Source organism: Lampris incognitus, chromosome 1 (genome assembly GCF_029633865.1).
Source record: "Lampris incognitus isolate fLamInc1 chromosome 1, fLamInc1.hap2, whole genome shotgun sequence".
NCBI classification, from domain to species: domain Eukaryota; kingdom Metazoa; phylum Chordata; class Actinopteri; order Lampriformes; family Lampridae; genus Lampris; species Lampris incognitus.
In genome coordinates, this window is record NC_079211.1 from 5014454 (window position 1) to 5036187 (window position 21734).

The 21734-nt window shown below is 46.0% G+C and overlaps 1 protein-coding gene across 1 annotated transcript in view; it reads right to left on the bottom strand.

Moving 5' to 3' along the window:
- Window positions 1-94: 94 nt before the first annotated feature.
- Window positions 95-21734, bottom strand: part of b4galt7 (xylosylprotein beta 1,4-galactosyltransferase, polypeptide 7 (galactosyltransferase I)) — a 34746-nt gene continuing 13106 nt past the window's right edge. The window contains exons 2-6 of the mRNA XM_056288996.1: window positions 12848-13195; window positions 8926-9151; window positions 7878-7961; window positions 5744-5848; window positions 95-519 (exon numbers count right to left, since the gene is read on the bottom strand). Coding sequence (XP_056144971.1) covers window positions 364-519; window positions 5744-5848; window positions 7878-7961; window positions 8926-9151; window positions 12848-13195 — 919 coding nt within the window. The 3' untranslated portion in view covers window positions 95-363. The remainder of the gene's footprint in view (window positions 520-5743; window positions 5849-7877; window positions 7962-8925; window positions 9152-12847; window positions 13196-21734) is intronic.

The window sequence follows — 21734 nt, forward strand, 5'->3', positions numbered from 1 at the left end:
GGATGTAAGTAAAGAACCGTTTTCTACAACACCGGCCGGTTTATTTTCTGCTCCAGGAACAAACACCATTGACAGCCTAGCATCTGCGGGCTAATGTTAGAAGTTCAAAGTTGAATTTTTTTTCCTAAGTTTTGGTTTAAGAGGGCTGATTTAAACTGACTTCTAGCAACAACTACAACTGTGACCAGTGTTTCCCTTTTGTTTGGCACTACCAGTTTAAAAAAAGGAATAATAACAATAATGATAAGAAGAAGAAAGGGAGCTTAGTCATCACAGGGGTCAAACCCCTCGTGTTGTCATGGTCAGCCGTGGGGGCAGGGGAGGGGGGGTGTCGGGGGTCCACATCCGTCTGTCCATCCCCCCCTACACTAGGAGACACCACGGCGTCTGGACCTGGTCACAATCCAGCTTGGTGTTGATGATGGTGCATGGCGCCCCGCTGATGGTCAGCTCCTGCCTGGACTCCACCTGGTACAGCAGATTGGTCAGCCCTCCCTCCGGATCCACTTTAAACTGCTCCTAGAGGAGCAAGGGATACGGGGAGGGAGAAACAGTATTTTGTAAGTTTCATAATGAAGTGTTTATCAAACTAATTGCTGACACAGAAGATACACATTAAGACAGAGGTCAGACGATGGATAAACACCACGTTACTGTGGTTTGGAGGCAGGTAAGGTCAGGAGACACTCATCCAGTCAGTTAAAAACTAGAGATGCACCGACTGCAATTTTGTTGGCCGATTCACATTTCCTTTTTTTTTTTTAAAGTCTGACCTGCCGATTCCGATTTTTTTTCCTATGTACTATTAATTGAAAGCATACACAAATGTTCTTGTAACTTCTTTAATGGAAATTTCAATTATATGTTCATAATTAAACACTGACTATTAAATAACTTTTACACTTTCTCCAAAACTGCTCCAGGTTACAGGACCTTCTCTCACTCTCACTCAAACAAATTTCAAAATTAAAAAAAAAAAGTGCTCCAGGGCATCCAGGTGGCATGGCAATCTATTCTGTTGACTACCAACATGGGGACCGCCGGTTCGAATCCCCGTGTTACCTCCTGCTTGGTCAGACGTCCCTACAGACACAATTGGCCGTGTCTGCGGGTGGGAAGCCGGATGTGGGTATGTGCACCGGCTGCTGCACTAGCGCCTCCTCTGGTCGGTCGGGGCGCCTGTTCAGGGGGGAGGGGGAACTGGGGGGAATAGCGTGATTCTCCCATGCACTACGTCCCCCTGGTGAAACTCCTCACTGTCAGGTGAAAAGAAGCGGCTGGTGACTCCACATGTATGGGAGGAGACATGTGGTAGTCTGCAGCCCTCCCCGGATCAGCAGAGGGGGTGGAGCAGAGACCGGGACGGCTCGGAAGAGTGGGGTGATTTGTGCATACAATTGGGGAGAAAAAAAAAAGGGGGGGGGGGAGAGAAATCCAAAATAAATAAATAAATAAATAGATAGATAAAAAGTGCTCCCGGTTACTGGACACAGCTTTTTTGGTACAAATAAAATCCAAGTGAAAACGAGTTGCAGTACATCCCATTTGATCTAACAAGTTTTACTTTCCTAAAGTGAACGACGGTTTTCGATGACGTTTTAGCGCATGTGTAATGTCTGTGCCGCTGTGTGCACGATGTGAACTGTCGTGCGGCGCACGCGTTTAAATTTGACCGGCACAGAATCAGATATATCTGAGACTGACCGGCCGGTCAACGGGCATAGCCGATCAAGTCCACTCTGTGTAGACCTGTAGTCCACTAACTTCCGGTTTCTACTGCAGCGGTCACACCAGATTCCTCTTTGTTGGCGTGTGCTATAATGGCCTATTTTTCACGATGCCTGCAACATTTACCATGGATAAATGTCAACAACATGCACACAACTGTCAACAAACTTTCACTTGCACCTACCACCAAACAGGGGAAAAGTTTGAGGATGAGTATCTTCATTCTCATAACTGTGGACCTAACTTGAAGCGTTTCAACTGTTTGCTGGGAGGTGCAGGTGAAAGTTTGTCGACAGTTGTGTGCATGTCGTTGACATTTATCCATGGTAAATCTTGCAGGTATCGCGAAAAATATGCCATTGTCAACAGCACACGCCAACAAACAGGAAACTGGTATGACCGCTGCAGTAGAAACCAGAAGTCAGTGGACTGCAGTTATGCAGAGTCGATTTCGGTCACCGGCCAATCAATCCGTGCATCTCTATTAGGATCACCTGTGCCTAATTAACCTGGCTGTGTATGAAGGCCTGTTCATCATTCAGTGTACTTGTGTTCTCATGCAACATCATCTGCTGGGGCCCAGATGCACAAGGTCAAGGTCACATCGAGCCGACAGTGTTTCCTACACACAGGGATGCAGGTTTTTCTTTTTTCTTTTTAGGATTTCCCCGTTTTTCTCCCGTCGTACTTGGCCAATTACCCCACTCTTCCGAGCCGTCCCGGTCTCTGCTCCCCCCCCCCCTCGGCTGATCCGGGGAGAGCTGCAGACTACCACATCCCTCCTCCGATACATGTGGAGTCACCAGCCGCTTCTTTTCACCTGACAGTGAGGAGTTTCACCAGGAGGACGTAGTGCATGGGAGGATCACGCTATTCCCCCCCCCCGAACAGATGCCCCAACCGACCAGAGTAGGCGCTAATGCGGCAATCAGGACACGTACCCACATCCGGCTTCCCACCCGCAGACATGGCCGATTGTGTCTGTAGGGACACCCGACCAAGTCAGAGGCAACACGGGGATTCGAACCGGCAATCCCGGTGTTGGTAGACAAAGGAATTGACCGCCAAGCCACCCAGACACCCTCGGATGCATTTTTGATCAACCACTAAATCGAGGATGCATTGGTTGGTGACTTGGCAGAGTTGAGATACACAAAGATCCCACCATTCATTTCTACATTAACAGCAATGGCAGGGAAAACCGAAGCCCACAACTAAAAATTGTCATAATTTTTGCACTACAACCGTGAGGCCATATTTTCACCAAATTAACTCTGGAGAAAATTTGTGGCATGAAGTCAACAGTATAGCTCTCAAATATTTGCTGTTGTTGGAAAAGTAATGCCGCTAGCCTGCGCAGCCAGCTCTGATGTAATTTTCTGACTGAACAAACACTGCAAACTGTCTTTACCAGTGCTCCAAGCAAAACGGATAACAACAACCTGCCTCAGGAACTGCTGATTCAGTTCTACACTGCAATAATCCAGTCTGTTCTCTGCACATCCATCACTGTCTGGTTGGGATCGGCAGCCAAACAGGACAGGGACAGACCACAGAGAAAATCATTGGTGCCAGCTCGCCCCCTATTCAGGACTTATACATCTCCAGAGTCAGGAAACGGGTAGGCAGCATCACTGCAGACCCATCTCACCCTGGTCACAACCTGTTCCAACTCCTCCCCTCTGGTAGGCACTACAGAGCACTGTACCCCAAAACAACCAGATATAAAAACAGTTTCTTTTCATCACTCTGGTGAACACTTAACACTGTCATAATAAATCCAAGCAGGCTGTATATATTGTATTTTGTACAGATTCTCCCCTCCGAGACTCACCACCTTAACTTAGTGGAGGGATTTGTGCGTCCCAGTGATCCTGGGAGCTGTGTTGTTGGTAGCAATAGCCCCTGGTAGGGTCTCCCAAGGCAAATTGGTCCCAGGGGAGGGGCCACACTAAGAGTGATTCCCAAGAAACCGCACCTCGCCCAGAAAAGGGAAACCGGGGCACCCTCCTGGAGCCAGACCTGGGAAGGGAGCGCACCAGTGAGCATCTGGTGGCCGGGCCTTGGCCCATGGGACCGAGTCGGGCCCAGCCCGAAAAAACAACATGGACCCACCACACGCGGGGATAAGCATTGGGGTAGGGTGCAATGCAGGTGTGGATACAAGAAGCTGAAATGAGTTTCCTCTGTAGGGTGTCTGGGCTCAGCCTTAGCGATAGGGTGCGGAGCTCGGACATCCGGAGGAAGCTCGGAGTAGAGCCACTGCTCCTTCGCATACAAAGGAGCCAGTTGAGGTGGTTCGGGCATCTGATCAGGATGCCTCCTGGGCGCCTTCCTTTGGAGGTTTTCCAGGCACGTCCAACTGGGAGGAGACCCCGGGGTAAACCCAGAACTTGCTGGAGGGACTACATGTCCAATCTGACCTGAGGATGCCTTGGGATCCCCCAGGAGGAGCTGGAGGGTGTTGCTGGGGAGAGGGACGTCTGGAGTGCCCTACTTAGCTTGCTGCCACCACGACACGACGCCAGAGAAGCGGCTGAAGATGAGTGAATGAATGAACATGCACATTCTGTCATGTCCACCTACCTCATGTATATCAGTAACCTGCTAACATATTTATTCCAGCACCTTTGCACTCTGCACCATTCCACTACTGCCTTCTTGAGTCACCTGTATATAGTCATTACTTGTATATATTCCTAAAGACTGTTGTGTTATTCCATTTAAGTACATTGAGAGCCACTAGTTCAGAGTGAAATTCCATGTATGTGTAAACATACATGGAACATACAAAAAAAGCACTGACTGTGAAATATATTACATTATACATGGACTGTATTATATTATACATAGAAAGTGGAATGGGGTTTATGCTGTTTTCAGGGCCTGATTTAGAAATACAGAGCCCCATTTCTTTAATGTAAGGTAGTGCTGGGCAATATACAGATATTATATCGATATGATATCAGACTAGAGATCATCTGGGATTTTGGATATCGTAATATCGTGATATGACACAAGTGTTTTTTTGCTGGTCATAAAAGGCTACATTACAGGAAAGAGATGCAGTTTTCTGAATTTATTAGACTGTTCTAGCTTGGGCGTCTGGGTGGCGTGGCGGTCTATTCCGTTGGCTACCAACATGGAGATCGGCAGTTCGAATCCCCATGTTACCTCCGGCTTGGCTGGGCATCCCTACAGATACAATTGGCCGTGTCTGCGGGTGGGAAGCCGGATGTGGGTACATGTCTTGGTCGCTGCACTAGCCCCTCCTCTGGTCGGCCGGGGCGCCTGTTCGGGGGGGAGGGGTAAGCGGGGAGATTGGCGTGATCCTCCCATGCACTACGTGGTGGCTGGTGATGCCACACGTATGGGAGGAGGCATGTGGTAGTCTGCAGCCCTCCCCGGATCAGCAGAGAGGGTGGAGCAGCGACCGGGATGGCTCGTAAGAGTGGGGTAATTGGCCAGGTACAATTGGGGAGAAAAATGGGCAAAAAAAGAAAGAAAAAAAAAGAAAAAGAAAAAAGGCTGTTCTAGCTTTTATATTGTCTGCCTGTTTGGAAATCATATCCACATGACGAATGACTGTTTATCAAAAATGTCATTGCGTAAATATTTCGTGAGAGCACCAATAGTCACGTCTACAGTATAATCAACATATCAATCAACATATTCAGTCAAAAATACCATATTTATCTATCAAAATATATTTAGCTATCAAAATATCATATTTTTGTTTTTTGTTCCATGTTGAATTTTGGTTGCTGTTTTTTCTGTTTGTTTTTTTAATGTATATATAAACATTGACTTAATATGTGTACATACAATATTTTGATTGTAAAATTTCAATAAAAAAGTTGTGGGGAAAAAAAAATCATATTTGATTTTGTCCATATTGCCCAGCCCTCATGTTAAGTTTGAATATTTAGCGAAGTTCCTTATCCAAAGCAAAAATGCACAACACACACACACACACACACACACACAACCCTAGTGTTAGGTAATAAAAGTCAACCTGTTTCTGTGTGGCGACTCTCTTCTGGTCCCTCTTCCTCCAGGCGGGGTCGTGGATGTGGCGGAACGTCTTGTAGCCCGTCGTTATCCCACTGGGACGGAAAAGCTGCCCGCACACAACACAACCATCCAACAGGACACAGTGATGTTGATTAGACGTTTACATTTCGTAGATGCTTTTACCGTAAGTGACGTAGAAGGTTGTCAGTAATGAGCAGAAGGAAACTGTGTAGGCAACTGACAAAACAGGGTGAAACAATGTCTCGCTGCATGCTCCATAATCCAGGTAAGAAGATCAAAGGGTGAATCAGCTCACCTGGATACAACGTCTATTGACAGATACGTTTCATCGCTCATCTAACGCCCCTTTTCCACTGCATGGCCCCGGCTCAGTTGGACTCTGTTCGCCTCTACTCGCTTTACTTTTTGGGATTTGGTTTTCCACGGCAGATAGTATCCCCTCACGGCGATGCCCCGCTGGTCATTTGTGGGCATGTTGACTAGTTTTTCCTCCCTTGTCTACCAGCACCCCACACGTTTTATTTAAAACAAAATCAACAAGACCAACTGTAAATGTGTGCGTCACATGAACAATTTTAGTGTAACTGAGAGATTCACTGACAACAAACCATTTTTTATATCGATAATCAATTAAAATACAAGTTTCATAAGACTCGCTTTGGCATTTGGGGGGGCATTTGTGGGTGTGTGCCCTGGCTGCTGCACTAGTGCCTCCTCTGGTCGGTCAGGGCGCCTGTTCAGGGGGGAGGGGGAACTGGGGGGAATAGCGTGATCCTCCCATGTGCTACATCCCCCTGGTGAAACTCCTCGCTGTCAGGTGAAAAGAAGCGGCTGGTGACTCCACATGTATCGGAGGAGGCATGTGGTAGTCTGCAGCCCTCCCCAGGTCGGCAGAGGGGGTGGAGCAGAGACCAGCACGGCTCGGAAGGGTGGGGTAATTGGCTGGTTCAGAAAGTATATTTACAAAGTCTGAGACCAATTTTTTGGATTCAGGCGGGCCCAACAAAAGCTTACAAGTCATTGTTCCTCCAGGGGGAGACTCAAAGTTGGGCACACACTGACGAACACAATGCCTAATCTGTAAGTATCGGCAGAAATTTGTCGTGGGATAAGAGAACTTGTTTTTTAACTGAGTAAATGAGGGAAATTGCTAGTTAATATACAAATCTTTCAAAGGGACTACACCTTTTAGCTTCCAACTGTCAAAAGAGGCATCTGAGAGGGACGGGGGGGATGCTTGATTGTGACATACCGGGGTATAAATAGAAGTGTGTGGTAATCTGCAGCCCTTCTTCATTTGCTGCCATATTTTCAAGCAGTTCAAAATGATGAAGTTATCCACCTCGCTGTTTGCAGGGGATCTGGGTACCGAGAAAAGGAGCGCTGGACGAGCGCTATTTTTGACATCACTCTTTTCAATGGCAGCCCAAGAGGGAGTCACGGCGGATACTTCTGTTCTGTAACCTTCCTGCCAAAAGACTCTCGCATTCGCTGCCCAGTAATAATGCAGGAGGTGCAGTAGTCCTCGTCCACCCATCTCTCTTGGTTTATGCAAATGAGTTTTTGATATTCTGCGAGCTTTAAAGCCCCACACAAAATGCATAACTATTGAGTCTAATGATTTGAAAAAGGACCCTGTCAGGTGAAATGGCTGGGTTTTGAAAGAGATACAAGAATCTTGGCAGAGAGACCCTTTGGATGGCATTTATGTGGCCCACCACAGTCAGAGGAAGGGTCCTCCATTTTTCAATGTTTGCCCTCAGTTTTTCCAATTTTTCAAGAAAGTTCATCTTAAAAATTAGCTTAAGGTCTTTTGGCAGAACTACTCTAAGATACTTTAGTTTGTCCATCATTTTGAAAGGGAGATTACACAGAAATTCAATGTTAAGATCAGCACCCTGTGACATAAAGTCACTCTTCAGCCAATTAATTAATTAATTAAGGACGAGGCATGTGGTAGTCTGCAGCCCTACCCGGATCGGCAGAGAGGTGGAGCAGCGACGGGGTGGCTCGGAAGAGTGGGGTAATTGGCCGAGTACAATTGGGGAGAAAAGGGGTGGGGGGGACTGAAATAAGTGTATATGAAGACACACCAACATTCTGAAAGAGCCTACCTGCAACTCAGCCTTCCTCAGCCTCCTGTAGAACTCGTCATCCTCGCGGCCCCAGCCCCAGAATCGGTTCGACATGCCATTACACTGCAGAGACGACAACAGATTCAGAAGTTTCTAAACATCAGCTACAAGAATCAGACATGTTCCGACCATGCTAATCATTCCCATAATGCATCACTACATGTTTTGCTGGTTGTTATGCAATCTTGAACATAAAGATAGTTACGGGAACTCGTTTGTGTTTGGTTCTTTGTTTTCTGAGTTAATATATGTGCTTGACTCTGAAGAGCCATTTTGTGCTGGTACATGTGTTGTATCCACCGTACTAAAAAGCTCAGTACAATCTTAAGGAAAGCGGTGCCATAAAGGAGGAAAGTTAAAATAACTCAGGGGCATCTGGGTAGCGTGGCGGTCTATTCCGTTGCCTATCAACACGGGGATTGCTGGTTTGAATCCCCGTGTTGCCTCCGGCTTGGTCGGGCATCCCTACAGACACAATTGGCCGTGTCTGTGGGTGGGAAGCCGGATGTGGGTATGTGTCCTGGTCGCTGCACTAGCACCTCCTCTGATCAGTCGGGATGCCTGTTCGTGGAGGACGGGGAACTGGGGGGAATAGCAGGAATAGCGTGATCCTCCCACACACTACATCCTCCTGGTGAAACACCTCACTGTCAGGTGAAAAATAGCGGCTGGTGACTCCACATGTATCGGAGGAAGCATGTGGTAGTCTGCAGCCTTCCCTGGATCAGCAGAGGGGGTGGAGTAGCGACCGGGACAGCTCGGAAAATAGGGTAATTGGCCAAGTACAATTGGGGAGTGGGGGTCAAAAAAAAAAGAAGGGCAAGGCTCGCTTTTCAAACAAGGAAACAAACAAACAAACAGGTGTTTATGCATGCTCAATAATCCAGGTAAGAAAATCACAGAAAGTTCAGTCAGTTGCATGAACGTTGTGTCCATTTGAACTGGTTCAATTTTCTGTGAAACAAAAAAAAAACCCCACTTCACATCCTGTAGCTTTAACCAAGACACCGTGAGAAAGCTTTGGTACCATGTGGTAGTGCTTTTTGGTGAGGAGCAGGATGCCCCCAACATAGGTCTTGTAGTGGTAGAGGGGATGTAGCTCCGGCGAGGCCACGTGGAAGGGCCCTTCATCGGGAAAACCGTAGTCCAGAGCTTCATTGAGGGGCAGCAGGTCCACGTCATGCATGGCCAGGTAGTCGGTGTCATTGCCGCTCTCCAGGTAACCCACGTTTATCAGAGAGGCTCGGTTGAACCTTGATGAGGAAGAAAAAAAATCCCTCATAAAAGGGTTCTGTCTCTTTCTGTCATCCATGATAATTCAACCAAGTTGGTGTGAAAGTTTTCAAACTGTCACCAAAGCAAGACAGTCCAAAATAATTCCTCAAATGATCCATCCATCCATTATCAACCCGCTTATCCTGCTCTCAGGGTGGAGACACCCTGGACAGGCCGCCAGACCATCACAGGGTCAACACACACACACACACACACACACACACACACACACACACACACACACACACCTGGAAGACTTATACAGTTCCCGCTGCCTCACAAAAGCCCATGGCATCCTCAAGGACCCATCCCACCCAGGACACCATCTGCTTAAACTGCTGCCCTCGGACAAACAGACTAAAGAACAGCTTCTATCCCCGAGCCATAACCGCACTAAATGCTGCTAAGTCTTGATTCCTGACTTTTTGTGCAATATGTTGGTGTCCAGTAGAACAGAGGTGATGAGGAGGTGATGGGAACAGAGGTGATGAGGAGGTGATGGGTAGGTATGGAGTCAAGGAGAGAAATGTGGAAAGACAGATGGTGGTCGATTTTGCGAAAAGGATGGAAATGGCTGTGGTGAATACATATTTCAAGAAGAGGAAGGAACACAGAGTGACGTACAAGAGTGGAGAAAAGTGCACACAGGTGGACTATAGCTTATGTAGAAGGCGCGATCTAAAAGGGATTTGAGACACAAGGTGGTGACAGGGGAGAACGTAGCTAGGCAGCATCGGATGGTAGTCTGTAGGATGACTTTGGAGACCAAGAAGAGGAAGCAAGTGAAGGCAGAGCCAAAGATCAAATGGTGGAAGTTGAAGAAGGAAGACTGTTGTGTGGAGTTCAGGCAGGAGTTAAGACAGACACTGGGTGGTAGTGAAGAGTTGCTGGATGGCTGGGCAACCACTGCAGAAATAGTGAGGGAGACAGCTAGGAAGGTACTTGGTGTGTCATCAGGACAGAGGAAGGAAGACCATGAGACTTGGTGGAGGAAGAGGTTGGCAAAGAAGAAGTGGGATAGTCAGAGAGATGAAGAAAGTAGACAGGAGTAGAAGGAGATGCAGCGTAAAGCGAAGACAGAGGTGGCAAAGACAAAGGAAAAGGCGTATGGTGAGTTGTATGACAGGTTAGACACGAAGGAAGGAGAAAAGGACTTGTACCAATTGGCTAGACAGAGGGACTGAGCTGCGAAGGATGTGCAGCAAGTTAGGGCTATCAAGGATAGAGATGGAAATGTGCTGACAAGCGAAGAGAGTGTGCTGAGAAGGTGGAAGGAATACTTTGAGGGGCTGATGAATGAAGGAAATGAGAGAGTGAAAGAGAAGGTTGGATGATGTAGGGATAGTGAATCAGGAAGTTCAGTGGATTAACAAGGAGGAAGTGAGGGCAGCTATGAAGACGATGAAGAGTGGAAAGGCAGCTGGTCCTGATGGCATACCTTTGGAGGCGTGGAGATGTTTAGGAGAGATGGCAGTGGGTTTTTTAACTAGATTGTTTAACACAATCTTGGAAAGTGAGAGGATGCCTGAGGAGTGGAGACGAAGCATACTGGTACCGATTTTCAAGAACAAGGGCGATGTCCAGAAGTGTACCAACTACAGAGGTATAAAGTTGATCAGCCACAGCATGAAGATATGGGAAAGAGTAATAGAAGCTAGGTTAAGAGGAAAGGTGATGATCAGCGAGCAGCAGTATGGTTTCATGTCATGAAAGAGCACCACAGATGTGATGTTTGCTTTGAGAATGTTGATGGAGAAGTATAGAGAAAGCCAGAAAGAGTTGCACTGTGTCTTTGTAGATTTAGAGAAAGCATACGACAGGGTGCCGAGAGAGGTGGTGTGGTATTGTATGAGGAAGTCGGGAGTTGCAGAGAAGTATGTAGGAGTGGTGCAGGATATGTATAAGGGAAGTGTGACAGTGGTGAGGTGTGCGGTTGGAATGACAAATGGGTTCAAGGTGGAGGTGGGATTACACCAAGGATCGGCTCTGAACCCTTTCTTGTTTGCAATGGTGATGGACAGGTTGACAGACAAGATCAGGCAGGAGTCTCCATGGACGATGATGTTCGCGAATGACATTGTGATCTGCAGCAAGAGTAGGGTGCAGGTTGAGGAGAACCCGGAGAGGTGGAGGTATGCACTGGAGAGAAAGGGAATGAAAATCAGAAGGAGCAAGACGGAATACCTATGCGTGAATGAGAGGGAGGACAGTGGAACGGTCAGGATGCAAGGACTGGAGGTGACGAAGGCATATGAGTTTAAATGCTTGGGGTCAACTGTCCAAAGTAACGGGGAGTGCAGTAGAGAGGTGAAGAAGAGAGTGCAGGCAGGGTGGAGTGGGTGGAGAAGAGTGTCAGGAGTGATTTGCGACAGAAGGGTACCAGCAAGAGTTAAAGGGAAGGTTTACAAGATGGTTGTGAGACCAGCTATGTTATAAGGTTTGGAGACAGTGGCACTGATGAAAAGACAGGAGGCGGAGCTGGAGGTGGCAGAGTTGAAGATGATAAGATTTTCATTGGCTACCCCGGGGCTCGAACCCAGAACGTTCATTCTGTGAGGCAACCGCGCTAACCACTGCGCCACCGTGCTGCCATCCTCAAATGATTCCTCTTTTTAAATAACGAAAAATAAATGGGTGTGTCACTGCATGTGTATGTGCAGTCGTGCATGTGTTTGGGTTTGTCGTTTTTTTTGGAATGTGTAGATTGCGTAAAGAGATTAGCAGTGGCAGCTGTTGCTAAACATTTTTGGCGGGGCGTAATGTACCTTGGCGCAGCACACTTGACCGCTGCTTTAATGTCCGCACAGTCACAGAGTTATTAAGAAGGACAATGTAGCCTATAGATTTTATCAGGGTTCGTAGATGGTGGATGATTGACAGTCGAGACGAGGTGGTGGGTGTGAACATGATTGACAGCTGCGAGAATTGTCCAATTACATTAGATCAAAAAACATTACAACAATACCAATTCACTGCCAATAAAAGGGGGAGTGTCTGGGGTGCACAGAACTGCGCCCCCTGGAAAATCTGAAGAAACCAATCAGACAGCAGCCTCAGGTCACCTGCTCGCCACAAGTTTTAGGGCTTATATAAGGTATGGTTTGGCCAGCGCCCCTCACCCAGGAAGTATATGTATTCAGACAGAAATCAACCAAATACCATTTGGAACCAATATTTAATGCTGCTCTGACAGGCGCTCACAGACTGAAAAACACTTTTATTTCATCATTATTTAAATTATACAACTAAATCATATTCAACATGTTTAAGTAGATTTTCATCTCTTGATATTTGAAGGGGGCGGCGCCCCAGTGCCCTGTACTGGCCAGCTGCCACTGGAGATTAGTATCATATATGTAAAGATATCAGTAAAAAGTAATAGGTCATTTTTATATTGTGGTACTGCAGTGGGGTCCACCCATCTGTCACGCTCGCTGTCACTTCTCTATGAGCACTCTGTCTCCCTTTCTGGTTGTTTGCATGTGAAAAGACTTTGTGGCGATATGGAGCTGAACGTTTCTAATATCAGTACACAGGTTTTTTATGGATAACTGTTTGCATGATCAAGTACTTCAATATGAGGCTCACGTACTCACAACTCAGCATGAACACAAACCAGACAAATCAGACTTCACCAGCTGCCACACTAAGAGTGAATATCAGACCTCGCTCACCTGTAATGGTCCATCTGGTTGATGATGAAGATTTTGTGGCGGATCTTCTTCTTGTTGAGGTAAGTGTGCATGAAGGGAACAAACACTAGCAGCTCCTCAAAGCGCTCCCTGAAGGGCACGATGAGGGCCATCTTGTGAGGGCCCCAGGAAGGGTCGTCCGTGGAAGACGTATGGCTGTCGGCTGGGCAAGGCTGCTGCTGGGGATGCTGCTGGGAGAGGCGGCCATCTTGAAATGTGGCGCCAGACATTTCCCCCGAGCAGCTGAGCTGGAGCCAGAGGAGGGAGACCAGCACTAGGAGCATGCAGAGGCCAAACAGCTTATAGACCGTGCACTTCCCTGACAGGAACCTGGACGATAGAGAAGGAATTTAAATGGCAATGACATCCAGAGGACTGGAGGATGAGCTGAGATCTGAATCTGTGTCAATTAATCCCTCCACAGAATGTGGGTGTGGATCAAGTCAGTGCTAACACAAGCAGGAGACAGATGTCACACAAATGAGTAAAGGAATTAGCATAGCTCCAACATAATTGATTTTTTCAATGAAGGAGGACAAAAATCTTTCACAGTCATTGACAATAAAAGCAGGACTGAGAGAAGGAGCAGAGTCGACGAGGCAAACAGGGAATCAGGGACTGTTCTTATCGTAGCAACTAGTCCAGTAAAGTTCTTATCGTAGCAGTTAGCCTAGTAAAGTTCTTATCATAGCAGTTAGCCCAGTAAAGTGGGCTGCTCTCACATCTTCAACTCTGTTGCTATCAGAGATCATTCATAAGAGACAAGTAATTTTGAGATAGGTAAACCTTAAGAGATGCATAATGTTATTAGATATAAGTAACTTTTTACAGGTAAGTAGCTCTGTTATAGGAGATAAGAAACTCTTGTTACAAGACAGATTAAGGTTTGGTTAGTTAGGAGTCAGAAAGTGGTGGACTTCAACTCTCTTTCATTTCCTTTTCAAATAGTTGATGCTATCATATGCCCCTTTTCCACTACATGGTACCGGCTCCACTCCACTCGACTCACTTCTGTGTTGTTTTCCATTACCGTAACAGTACCCCCTCAGTGTAGCTGGTCGTCATAGTGACGCCTGGTTTTCAATTTCAAAATTTACTTTTAAGATAACTCCGCTTCGACCGCTTCGGTATTTAAAAATGCCGGGTGACATCCCATGCGCGCATCCATGATGCAGCGACGCATTTCTCTGACCAATCAGAGGTCTGCATTGATTTTGGGACCTGCGCCAGTTTTTTTTGTGTTTTTGAACCTCGACAAAGGTGGTACCTGAAAAGTGGTAACAGTTACCAAAATGCCGGTACTTTCCAGTAATGGATAACGAAAAAAAGGGCGAGCCGAGTTGAGCCAGGAACATGTAGTGGAAATGGGGCAATAGTCATCAAGCCAGTGTTAGCTTTGGTCCCAGGATCTATTTTTACAAGGGTGGGAAGTGTTTACTGCTGAGCTGACGGCACACCAGCCACAATGGCTGCTACACCTTGTAGTCCTGCTACACCTTGTTTGTAGTCCTGCTATACCGTTTGTAGTCCTGCTGCACGTTGTCTGTAGTCCTGCTACACCTTGTTTGTAGTCCTGCTACACCTTATTTGTAGTCCTGCTACATGTTTGTAGTCCCAGAAAATCAGTCAACAGGTCCTGTTTCTCTCTGCCTCCTACATCCACTATCTCACAACACTGTTCTACTAGAATACTAACTGTCTGTCCAACACCACCACATCACCGCCACCTTTCAGATGGATAGAATAATAACTTAACAATAGAGAAAAGCCACAGAGCTCAGCTTTATTTCTTTGAGAAGGAAACTCATAAGAGATTAAAAGCTACCATGAACAGACAGAACAATTTCATGTGATTCTAGAAACCTGGGTGAGACCAGTAGAAAACACAAGATAAAGAACACTTGAATACATCCATATGTATTTCAAGAGCATGACAGCAATGGGTCATTTCAAAATCAATCATATTTATTGCCAAATAGTTCAAAAATATACAAGGGACTTCACTTGGTGTGTTGGTGCTAGAGGGAAACATTAACAGCAAACACTAAATTAGAAGTTAAAAGAATAATAAAGTATATACTAAACATAAATATAATATGATAATATATAATAAATATAATAAAAAAGCAATAAAATAAAATACATATAATATAAAGATAAAATAAAAATATAAATAGGTGGCCTGCATATGGCTTCGACGGACAGACATCCCAGCATGAAACTAAGAACTGTTGTGTTTTTCTCTTCACTGAAACCTGGCTTCACAGCAACATACCGGACACAGCCATACAGCTAGACGGGCTAGCGTGCTACCGGGCCGACAGAGCATCATCTTTGTCAGGTAAAACCCGTGGTGGTGGCTTGTGTGTTTACATTAACAAGGAATGGTGTGCAAACGCTGTGATGGTCTCCAAACACTGCTCTCTACTCCTGGAGTTCACAGTTGTCAAGTGCCATACTATCTCCTGACAGAATTCACTGTTGTTGTTACTGTGGCCATGTACTTGCCCCCCGAGCGCTAATGCCTCAGAGGCACTGCGCAAACTACACAACGGCATCAGCAAACAACAAACCGCGTACCCCGACAGATTTTTCATTATTGCTGGGGATTTCAATGATGCAAACCTAAAGACTATGTTTCCTGAATTTTATCAACATGTAAACTTTGCTACCAGGGAAAACAACAAACTGGACCTCATTTACGCTAATGAGAAGAACTCAGACCACATCTCTGTTATGCTAATTCCAGCATACACTTCTGAAACTTGCCGAACCGTTTCAGCCACAGATCAGGGTCTGGCCAGAGGAACCTATCACAGCACTTCAGGACTGTTTTGAGAGCACCGATTGGGCATCTTCAAAGCGGCAGCCTCCTCTGGTGAGCACACTGATCTGCAGGAATACACAGTGACAGTGACAGCCTACATCAATAAATGCATAGATGATGTCACAGTCACCAAAACCATCTCTTCGCGGCCCAACCAGAAGCCCTGACTGACCGCTGAAGTCCAGGCGTTGCTGAGGACCCGGAATGCTGTATTCAGATCCGGTGATAAGGTTGGCCCTTGCTGTCTTGAAGGCAGCAAGGGCCAACCTGTCATGTGGCATCAGGGAGGCCAAAAGACATTATGCACAGAGAATAAACAGCCACTTCGCTGATAGCAGAGACGCATGGTGCTTGTGGAAGGGCATCCAGGCCCTCGCTGGCTACAAGCCCCCTCCTCAGACCTGTGGCAGTGCCACCACCTTCCCAGATGCCTTGAATTACTTCTACGCATGATATGAGAGACTTAACAACGTGCCGGTGGTGAAGACTACATCCCTGATGGATGACCAGGTTCTGCAGGTGACCGCAGATGACGCGAGAAAGACCCTCTCCAGAGTCAACCCACACAAAGCTGCGGGTCCAGACAGAATCCCAGGCCGAGCCATCAAGGACTGTGCTGAGCAGCTGGCAGATGTCCTTACTGACATCTTCAACATCTTGCTGTCCCAGGCAGTCATCCCCACGTGTTTCAAGTCTACCACCATTATACCAGTGCCAAAGAAGTCCCCTGTGTCCTCCCACAATGACTTCTGCCCCATTACACTGACTCCCAAAATCACGAAGTGCTTTGAGGGGCTGGTCATGAAGTACACCAAGTCCAGCCTCCCCATCCACTCTGGACCCTCTCCAGTTTGCATACTGCGATAACTGCCCCACAGAAGATGCCATAACCTCTGCTCTTCATCCAGCCCTGTCCCACCTGGAGAGAAAGAACAGCTATTTGAGGATGTTGTTCATTGACTTCAGCTCAGCTTTTAATACAATCATACCACAACACCTGATCAGAAAGCTGAGCCAGCTGGGCCTTAACACCTCCTTCTGCAATTGGGTGCTGGTCTTCCTCACGGGGAGAACACAGTCAGTGTAAATTGGCAAGATCATCTCCAGGACCATCACGCTGAGCACCGGCACTCCACAGGGCTATGTTCTCAGTCCGCTCTTGTTAACCCTGCTGACTCAGGACTACACAGCATCATCCACCTCCACCTCATTTTAAAGTTTGCTGATGATACTACATAGGTCTCATCAGCAACAACAATGAATCATCATACAGAGCGGAGGTGGATCAACTGGCGGCGAGGTGCAAAAACAACAACAACCTCTCCCTAAATATAGAAAAAACTAAGGAGGTTATTATTGACTTTGGGAAGACCAGCACCCACCATACCCCTCTGACCCATCAATGGTATGGACGTGGAGGAATTTTGTGTTTACACAATTTACACAACAATGCTGTATTGTGTAAATTGGGTAAACACAACATCCATTGCACGTTGTCTGTATTGGGAGAGAGATCTCTCCTCAGTTGCTCTCCCTAAGGTTTCTTCCTATTTTTTCTTCCCCGTTAAAGGTTTTTTTTTTTAGGGAGTTGTTCCTTATCCGATGAGAGGGTCTAAGGACAGGATGTTGTGTTGCTGTTAAGCCCACTGAGGCAAATTTGTAATTTGTGATATTGGGCTATACAAATAAAATTGACTTGACTTCAGAGAGTCAGCCGTGTTAAGTTCCTGCGAGTTCACATCACAAAGAACCTCCCCTGGTCCTCACGTCACTGCACTCTCCAAGGAGGCCAAGCAGCGTCTTCATTTCCTGCTGTGTCTGAAGAAGGCAAGTCTCCCCCCACCTATCCTCATCACATTCTACAGACGCGCACCATAGAGAGCATTCTGGCCAGCTGTATCACTGTCTGGCATGGGAACTGCAAGGCCTCGGACCGCAAATTCCTACAGTGGATAGTGAAGACAGCTGGAAAGATCATAGGGACTGCTCTCCCATCCATCCAGGCCATCTATAATGCATGGTGCACCCGGAAGGCGCTCAGCATCGTGAAGGACCCCACCCACCCTTCCCACATCCACTTCACTCTCTGGCAAGAGGTACCGAAGCATCCATAATGCCTCCACCAGACTATGCAACAGTTTCATTCCTCAGGCTGTGAGGTTCCTCAACAGCCAGAACACTGAGACCTTCCATAAAATGACTTTTTGACCTTCTCACTCACTGTGTCAGGTGTGCTTGTGATGTTTACGTCTGTGAAGTAATCTTTGTTTTTACTGTGCTTTTGGTTTTTAATATTTATTGCATGTTATTTGTTTATATGTGGCATTGTGGTCCATGTGAAACGCAATTTTGTTACCTTATATGTATGAGGCATGCATTTAGGGCAATGAAAATAAAAGCAGTCTAAGTCTAATGGGAAAACACTGGGGGTGTGGCAAGTACTATATTTACAAAATGTTAAATGAGAACTTTAAATAAGTTATTTACAGAATGAGATTTTGTTTTAGAATAAGAGTTATTTACAGGGTACTGCAGGCTTTATGCAAAGTGTCCATGTACAGAGGTCTCAGTCAGGCAGATAGATATATTCCACTGTGTTTGTGCATGTGAGTGTGTGTGCATGTGTAGGTGTATGTCGTGTCGTGTGTTGGAGAAAGGGTCAAAGAGGTGGGGGTAGGGGGAAGCGTCAGTATCTGAGGGTGTCTGGGGGCTTGTTAGAAAGTCCAACTGCTTTGAGGAAGAAGCTGTTCTTGTAGCACGAAGTTCTGATTTTTGTAGACCATAGCCTCTTGCCAGAGGGAAGTGTTTTGAAGAAACCATGGCCTTGGTGGGAGGGGTCGACCATGACCTTTCCTGCTTGCCTCTGTGTCCTTGAAGCGTATCTTCCTCTCTCACTTGACGCCCTGGACGATGATGGTGCCCAGGAAGTGGAAGGATTCCAGTATTGATTGGGGAACCACAAAGAGTGGTGAGGGCGGGTGGGGCTGGGTTCTTTCTAAAGTCCACAACCATCTCCACTGAGCTTCATGTTGTTTTGGTCACACCAAAATACCACATGGTCAGTCTACTACCTGTAGGCAGACTCATCCCCACCAGATATGAGCCCAATGAGGGTTGTGTCATCAGCGAACTTCAGGAGCTTGACTGACTGGTGACTGGAGGTGCAACAGTTTGTATAGAGGGAAAAGAGTAGAGGGGAAAGGACACAGCCTTGAAGGGAAATGGTGCTGATGGACCGGGAATCAACACATTTCCCCGCTTCACATGCTGCTTCCTGTCAGATGGGAAGTCAGTGATCCACCTGCAGGAGGAGACATACATGTGCAGCTGGGAGAGCTTGTCCTGCAGCAGATCTGAGATGATGGTGTTGAAGGTGGAGCTGAAATCCATAAACAGGATCCTGGCATAGGTTCCTGCAGAGTCCAGGTGCTGGAGGATGATGTGGAGCGCTATGTTTACTGCATTGTCCACAGACCTGTTGGCTCTGTAGATAAACTGCAGGAGGTCCAGGTGATGGTTTTAAGGTGGGACAGTACAAGACGCTCCAAAGACTTCATTACCAATGAGGTCAGGGTGACAGGTCTGTAATCATTGAGTCCTGTGGTCTTTGGCTTTATGGTGACAAGGATGATGGTGGAGGTCTTGAAGCAGGCTGGTAGGTGGCATTTCTCCAGTGAGGTGTTAAAAATGTCTGAACACTGGTGACACTGGATCGACACAGTGCTTCAGGGTGGAGGGAGAGACAGAGTCTGGTCCAGTTGCTTTACGAGGGTTCTGTCTCTTGAACCGTTTTTTTTTTTTTACTAGTTTATTAATCCCTGTGGGGCAATTCTTTCTCTGCATTTAACCCATCCTAGCTGTGTAGGTAGGAGCAGTGCAGCGCCTGGGGACCAACTCCAGTTTGTCTTGCCATGTCTCGGTCAGGGGCACAGACAGGAGTATTAACCCTAACATGCATGTCTTTTTGATGGTGGGGGAAACCAGAGCACCTAGAGAAAACCCACCGTAGACATGGGGAGAACATGCAAACCTGGTATGAACCCCAAGGTTGGACATCACCGGGGTTCACACCCAGGACCTTCTTGCTGCAAGGCGACAGCGCTAACCACTGGGCCGACGTGCCAAGGTGGGTAGTTGTGGACAGGTTATAGACAGCAATTAGTTTGCATTTGGTGTTATTCATACGAAATATGAAAACAATCTTAAGTGTCCTCTCTGAGTCAGTTGTGAGATTTGACAGGTTAAATCAACCAAACGCCATTTTTTTCCCACTCTTCTACAAAAAAAACATGCAGCAGTATGAGAATATACTTTGTTAGATGCACTCATTCATCAACCAAATGCAGGTGCTGTGCCAAAATCGTTTGTCTTCTGTCGAAAATCCACTGTCCGCAATGTGAACACACACAAAACCTACTTCAGTGATGGATCGTGTAGTAAGAAAACACATATTCTACACAATTAAGATATTGCTTTACCCACCACAATACAACAGAAAAAAATCATTCTAAAATAAATCTGTCATTCCATTTCCACTTCTGAAGAAGATGAATGAAGTAATTTTAAGGGGCTAGGTCAAGTGTAGCGAAGGTGGTTAATGTCAGACTTAGGGATGCCCCCCGAAACCCGGTTCTAAACGGGAACCGGTTCTAAATTAGTAAAAACCGGAGCATTTTTAAGATCCGACGTTTTCGGTTCTGCTATCGGTAGTCGGTAGGTACTCGAGAAATCAGGGAGTGAGATTTATATTGTGGCAATTGTGTTTTTCGAGGAATCTAAACGTCGCGAACATAATCTTGTTTGCCGTTTTCTCCATCTCTCTGTCTCTCTCTCTTACAGCGCGAGGGGCGGGGCTGTGCTGTGCTCCACACACTCGCTCACACACGCACAGACAGCTCTGCTCAAGGGCTCATCATGGCGGAGAGAACTAAACGTTCAAAAGTTTGGGTATATTTTTCAAAAGTCGATGACAACAACGCTCGTTGCCACAAGTGCAACAAATCATTTGCCAGTAAGGGTGGCAATACAAGCAATCTGTCGAAACATCGTTTGTCGAAACATGGTATTAATCTGCAGAAATGCGGCGTTTTCCACTGCTTTGCTCATAGTGTTCCATCCACGTCCACTGCAGGTAAGCCGTATGAGCCATAGATACGGAGTTAGCTAGGCTAATAACAAATTATTATGAATAGGCCAATAAATAAAATATAATTGCTTAGCTAATTGTTTAGCTACAAATATATAAGCCATAGATACGGAGTTAGCTAGGCTAATACCGAATTATTACGAATAGGCCAATAAATAAAATATAATTGCTTAGCTAATTGTTTAGCTACAAATATATAAGCCATAGATACGGAGTTAGCTAGGCTAATAGCCGGGGACACTATAAGTCAGGAGAGATCACGAATCCTGCCGGAGAAGGCAGATATGTTGATTTTTCTGCAGAAAAACTGTTAGGATAATGTTCTAGGTTCTTGTTTGCTGAACTTCCGTTAGCCTTTTGCTGTAAAAATGTATTTTTAATATTTTTTTTTCTTTATCTTTATCTACTTTTATTTTTTATCTTATTTGTTGTTGTTGAATGTTGATTATAAAGTCTATAATTCAGACGCATTTAAAACATTGCTGCTGCTGTTGCTGCTGAATAAATAATATTTGTTTATATTTATATAAAGTTATATAATAGAATAATAAAGCAATGTCGATTCTTTTCTTAATTAAGCGTCTTTTTTCTTGCATAATAATCAAAAAGAACCGATAAGAGTATCGATAAAGTACCGAACCGATAAGCAGTACCAATAAGAGTAGTAGTATCGATAAAATCCTAACGATACCCATCCCTAGTCAGACTATCAGGGATGGAATCAGGTTTCCGCAGGTGCATTAAAGTTCAATCAGTATACATTTCTATCAAAAATTGATTTATTGATCACTGAAGAGTAGTAGTAGAAAACAATTGCAGTCAGATTACATTTATTCATTTGCCAGATGCTTTTGTCCAAAGTGATTTTGGGTAACATGTTGGGCAAAAAAAAAAAG